This window comes from Centruroides sculpturatus, unplaced genomic scaffold (assembly GCF_000671375.1).
Source record: "Centruroides sculpturatus isolate CEXI.00-Female unplaced genomic scaffold, Cexi_2.0 scaffold758, whole genome shotgun sequence".
Taxonomy (NCBI): domain Eukaryota; kingdom Metazoa; phylum Arthropoda; class Arachnida; order Scorpiones; family Buthidae; genus Centruroides; species Centruroides sculpturatus.
The window spans coordinates 383,276-389,594 of NW_019384917.1; the positions used below are offsets into that span (position 1 = coordinate 383,276).

Here is a 6,319-nt window from a genome sequence, read left to right on the forward strand (position 1 = left end):
TTTACTGGAATCATGTTGTAATTCTATTAGGGCAAATTATACCACAATGGAATAACAATGCAATTTGCACGGGATGGTTTGGTATAGTAAAAAACAATACCGTGATAATCAAAATGGCAGTGATGTGTTTACAATGTTTTTGCGCATTTATTTTCAGTTTCTTAAAACGCAGGAAAGTCAGTCTTGTAACAATGTTAAGAAACGAATACATTGTAAAGAAAGTAAACGAATCAAATGCCATAATCAATAACTTTAGCCTTTTAGTTTCTTCTGCCATAATTTTTGCATTCGTTTTCTTTCAAATTATAAATATTACCGTTTTCTTTCCTGCTGTAAAACAAGCAGAAAAATATCAGGGCGAAGCATTATTTTGTACTGTCGAATTTGGGTTAGACTTCGCTTTATTCGCTGGCTTAATTGGTTACGGTTTAGTAATGGCTGCATTCGTACTATGTCTAATTGAAATGGAATTCAAACAACTCTTGGAAGAATTTTCTGTAATAAGAAAAAATGATCGAAATGTATGTTCGAAGTTGCAATGTTTGATGATTCGTCACGAAGAACTCTGTGTAATCGTCGATCAATTAAACACCAGATTCAGTTATCTTTTAATGAGTATTTATGTTGCCATCATTTTCACCACAAGTTTTATTTACTATTCATTCTTATATCTCGATGTAAACGATACATTTCGTTTCGCATTGCTGGCAGCACTCGTCTTATTCGTTTTCGTCTCTATCATTACTTCCTTATTATTCTGCACCTTTGCATTCAATGTAATTATTCATTACTTATAAACTATTGACATAACCGATTGTCGACTTTAAATTGTTTTACTTTACAGATGCGAAATGCCTTTCAGGATATCCGACAATTTGCTATCTGCAATTTCTGTATGGAAGAAAAATTGAAAGCAAGTATTTTCTACTTTCGATTATAGAAGATTGAAATACATTAATAACATTAATAAAGCTCTGTGTTGTTTGTTTTTTCTGCAGATTCTAAATTTTATGAAAAGATTTGGGAAAGTTTCTTTGTGTCTGATTATTGGAGGAATTTATCCTGTGACAAAGCGAATTCCTTTCAAAGTTTGTATTTTTGAAAATAGAAATATTTTATAGATTTTATTATACATTAATTCTGTGTTTTTCAGGTTGCAAGTAATTTGAATTCATTTTTTTCGGCATTTATGAAACTTAGAGGTATCTCGAAGCAAGAAAGTAAATGTTCTAACGTAACAAAATGGCACTAATCTGGTAAAAGCTTGCATTCTGTAAATTTAATGTCCAATAAAACTCTGTCTGTATGAGAGAAAAATTAAGGTGAAAGCTTAGAAATTACATCGACATTCTAAAACTTGATATTATTGTTTGTGTATTATTATTACAATGAATAAATGTTTCTTTTATTTATGGTATTTTTTTCTTCAAATTATTTGCGTTCTTTTCATTGTAAAAAAGTTGGTCACCTTAAAGATGATGACCCAGAAGTGGATTTTCAATGTATAATGTATCACTATAATATAAACTCGGATAAGAATAACGCAATACAGTACATATAACTTTTGAATTTTCTAATGGCAGCTGTTATATATGTTAATTAATTAAGTAACGTCTCTTCAATCCGAAAAACACTTCCTCACAGCCAATTTAGGTTATAAAAAACTCCTTTTATTACATTTATACAGAGCTTTGTTTTTCCGATAAAGTCACTTCTGCCGGTTATTCCAATCGTACTGTGTAACGTAGGTAGGCCTCCACGGCCCTGATATGATGGCTTGGATTTGTAGCCAATAGATCGGGGTGAAATCACCAGCGGCTCTTTATATCACATTCCAAAATACATATTTATAGTAAAATGGTGAAGATAGCGAAATCAAATTGAGCACGGTAGCCTGTATATAAGGGGCATTGATGCTATGAGATTTTGGTTATGAAAAGTTAAGGGAATGGAGAGATAGTGTGTGGTCACGTGTCATATCTTGCCAAGGGTACGACTTAATGAAGATTTTACTTGTTGTTAGCATTTACAGTGTTTTATAAAACTCATCTCTAAAGTGAAAATAAGACTTTTTGCTTTTTTTATAATAATTAAAAATTATGAAAATTGTTAAACAAAATCTCGTAACAGATGGCGCCACATACAATTTTAGTTATTTATTTTGATTAATAATACAAATGTTACTTTTAAAATAAAATCTTGAAAGCCGGGAAAGTTACGCAACTCGTTGCTAAATTTTTTTTATTTAATAAAAGAAAGTAAACAAAATCTCGTAACAGATGGCGCCACATACAATTTTAGTTATTTATTTTGATTATTAATACAAATGTTACTTTTAAAATAAAATCTTAAAAGCCGGGAAAGTTACGCAACTCGTTGCTAAATTTTTTTATTTATTAAATGGCAGTGAAATAATTCGTTTTTTTTTCTTTTTTGCAATTGAAAAAAAAACTTTGAAAAGATTCAGAAGAAAATACAGTATTATCTAAAAACTTTAAATTTATAAATGTCTTTGAATTATTTCGCTTGAAAACGAGCCGTTTATTTTGAAAGTGGCCCAAGTCCATTTACGTTAAAATTGGTATATTTAAAGGTTCACGCTTCAAAACAGCGCAAGTCCCTTAAAAAATATATCCTTAAAATAAACAAAACAATACAATATATTGTGTTTATACATAGAACATATTCAGTTTTTATTCACTTTTAAAGANTTTTTCTGCAGATTCTAAATTTTATGAAAAGATTTGGGAAAGTTTCTTTGTGTCTGACTATTGGAGGAATTTATCCTGTGACAAAGCGAATTCCTTTCAAAGTTTGTATTTTTGAAAATAGAAATATTTTATAGATTTTATTATACATTAATTCTGTGTTTTTCAGGTTGCAAGTAATTTGAATTCATTTTTTTCGGCATTTATGAAACTTAGAGGTATCTCGAAGCAAGAAAGTAAATGTTCTAACGTAACAAAATGGCACTAATCTGGTAAAAGCTTGCATTCTGTAAATTTAATGTCCAATAAAACTCTGTCTGTATGAGAGAAAAATTAAGGTGAAAGCTTAGAAATTACATCGACATTCTAAAACTTGATATTATTGTTTGTGTATTATTATTACAATGAATAAATGTTTCTTTTATTTATGGTATTTTTTTCTTCAAATTATTTGCGTTCTTTTCATTGTAAAAAAGTTGGTCACCTTAAAGATGATGACCCAGAAGTGGATTTTCAATGTATAATGTATCACTATAATATAAACTCGGATAAGAATAACGCAATACAGTACATATAACTTTTGAATTTTCTAATGGCAGCTGTTATATATGTTAATTAATTAAGTAACGTCTCTTCAATCCGAAAAACACTTCCTCACAGCCAATTTAGGTTATAAAAAACTCCTTTTATTACATTTATACAGAGCTTTGTTTTTCCGATAAAGTCACTTCTGCCGGTTATTCCAATCGTACTGTGTAACGTAGGTAGGCCTCCACGGCCCTGATATGATGGCTTGGATTTGTAGCCAATAGATCGGGGTGAAATCACCAGCGGCTCTTTATATCACATTCCAAAATACATATTTATAGTAAAATGGTGAAGATAGCGAAATCAAATTGAGCACGGTAGCCTGTATATAAGGGGCATTGATGCTATGAGATTTTGGTTATGAAAAGTTAAGGGAATGGAGAGATAGTGTGTGGTCACGTGTCATATCTTGCCAAGGGTACGACTTAATGAAGATTTTACTTGTTGTTAGCATTTACAGTGTTTTATAAAACTCATCTCTAAAGTGAAAATAAGACTTTTTGCTTTTTTTATAATAATTAAAAATTATGAAAATTGTTAAACAAAATCTCGTAACAGATGGCGCCACATACAATTTTAGTTATTTATTTTGATTAATAATACAAATGTTACTTTTAAAATAAAATCTTAAAATCCGGGAAAGTTACACAACTCGTTGCTAGATTTTTTATTTATTAAAAGGAAGTGAAATAATTCGTTTTTTCTTTCTGCAATTGAAAGAATTCATTTATATGTCTACGAGAAATAAAAACTTTGAAGAGGTTCAGAAGAAAATATTACCCAAAAACTTTAAATTTATAAATGTCTTTGAATTATTTCGCTTTAAAACGAGCCGTTTATTTTGAAAGTGGCCGAAGCCGATTTACGTTTAAATCGGTATATTTAACGTTTCACGCTTCAAAAGAGCGCAAGTCCCTTGAAAAAATATATCCTTAAAATAAATAAAACAATACAATATACTGTGTTTATACATAGAAACATTCAGTTTTTATTCACTTTTAAAGAATGTTACAATCATATTATGTATTGTAATTTATAATTTATTCACTTTGCATGTGTGGGAGGGATTTAAAATAATCACGGTGTACAGATATCATATAATGTAATAAGTCCATTATATCTTTGTATTTAGGTGTTAAAAGTGGTTCTACATTTTCGTACAGTGGTGGCAATTCAATATTATTAAAGTTCTATAATATAATACGCTTTCTTGTCTTGCTCTATAATGGCCTATTTATTTATAGACTTTCCACACACTCATCAGACACAATACCAGCTTCAATATATCAATTTATTTTTAGTAGTAGGCATTTCGGACGATACTAAATTTTCTAAATTTTCAATTACGTTGAAACACAGTCAATTATTCCTATATTGAATTACGATTAATACTAGAAGAATAATGAAATTGCTACAATATTTAATGCCATCTAGTCATTTTTTTAGTGTCATATCATTAATATAATGGAACTAGAGATGAGATAGAGTTGTGTTATGTAACATTTACCAAGCTTACTTTTATATGAAAGTGCTCTCAAGTGGTTTCTTTATTTAACCGCAAAGGTAAATCTCATTTTCAAGCAGATATAATTATTCCATGTAATAAATCGAAATTATTTCAGGCTGATGCTTCATTTATATAATAATTGAATTTTAATAACATAAAATACTTTTTCCTGAATAATCTTCATAAACATTTACGATCAAAATTTATATATATATGTCGCAGTTGGATTGATAATTTAGCCGCTTTACAAAGCGATTAGCCGTTTCAGCAAACGGCTGGCTGCGTTTAGCCGTATTATAAAGCCGCAGATGTCTTAAGCTTTTTACTAAATTGTGAATTATTCACTAAGATTAGGGGAATATTGCTATTAAGTACTGTTAACACCTTCAAGCACTCCTCTTTCAATTTGTGTATTATGATCGCATTTGCATATAAAATATTTGTCCATACCCTTCATCGCTTTCAGACAGTCCTCAAATAGCATGAAGAAGTTTAACCCAGGAACTACACTAATTAGCTCCACTGGTTTTATTTTGAAACTTTGGACAAATTACATCAGATGAAAACTTTTCATTATTTTCTGTGGTTATATTCACTTATCAAATTAATAGAACTGTGCCATGTCCATCGTGAAATATTATGTTAAATGTTTTCTACGTACATTACAACTTTTTTTTATCATGGTTGGTTTTCTATATCCTCCTCGGTTTCAATATATAAAAGAATACTATCAAAAACACGAGAACTTTGTAAACCAGTTTTAGGCTCACTACAAAATAAGGTAATCTCTCAACGACTTAATGACACGATGCATTTTTTTTTATATTGCAAATATAGTATCCAATACTAGACGATACCACATTGGTGAATGTCTCTCGGCAACTCAAGTGGTAAGAATCGAAATTAAATATGACAATCAGGCGGTTTATCACTGCAAAGCAGCTAATCGTTTGGCCTGGAATCTCATTCAATCCGGCGGAATTTGGTTTAGGTCTTTGCAAAGTGGCTGAATATTAGTGAGCTTTATTATAAAACTGCACCGTTTAATCAAACGGCTAGATGCTTTGACTATACTACGATATATACACTAATGGAGAAAATATATTCAAGAAGTTGTTTTTATTACACCCAATTTATTGTATGTGTAAAACTATCGGGATGATGCAAAAGTTTTTCTGGAAATTTCTAGACTTCACTAGAATATTCAAAATTATTTTTTCGACGGATGGCATCTACAAGTTTTTAGTGCAATATGTAAATGTGGATGTTGAGGTGAACAATCATAAGTAAAAAAGTATTGTGTGTGCCAAAATCAGAAATGCACCGGTGCAAGTTATGCTGTGTACTGGTAGAATGTCTGCAGACCAGTCCATTGAAGAATGATTCCATGAACTATCACTGTAACGTCAAACGTTTTGTGCACTCAGCTGCAAAGCTTGGCTAATGCCACGCACACTAAACGACCACAGATGAATATTATGCGCATTCTTCGTGACAACACAAGACCATACGAGTC

At 30.5% G+C, this 6,319-nt stretch overlaps 1 protein-coding gene across 1 annotated transcript; it reads left to right on the forward strand.

Annotated features, from left to right (window-relative positions):
* The first annotated feature begins 531 nt into the window (after nucleotides 1–531).
* LOC111631762 lies at nucleotides 532–3,079 on the forward strand. The gene is made up of 4 exons (XM_023376068.1): nucleotides 532–776; nucleotides 845–913; nucleotides 2,723–2,812; nucleotides 2,878–3,079. Exons 1-4 carry the CDS (start codon nucleotides 546–548, stop codon nucleotides 2,974–2,976), a joined length of 489 nt encoding a protein of 162 aa, XP_023231836.1. The 5' UTR covers nucleotides 532–545; the 3' UTR covers nucleotides 2,977–3,079.
* Nucleotides 3,080–6,319: the final 3,240 nt, after the last annotated feature.

Excerpts from the sequence above, each read along its gene's own strand:
- LOC111631762 (XM_023376068.1), top strand. The coding sequence starts at position 546 with ATGATTCGTCACGAAGAACTCTGTGTAATCGTCGATCAATTAAACACC. Across the intron at positions 777-844 it reads TCTGCACCTTTGCATTCAAT|ATGCGAAATGCCTTTCAGGA; the intron begins GTAATTATTCAT and ends TTTACTTTACAG. Across the intron at positions 2,813-2,877 it reads CAAAGCGAATTCCTTTCAAA|GTTGCAAGTAATTTGAATTC; the intron begins GTTTGTATTTTT and ends TGTGTTTTTCAG.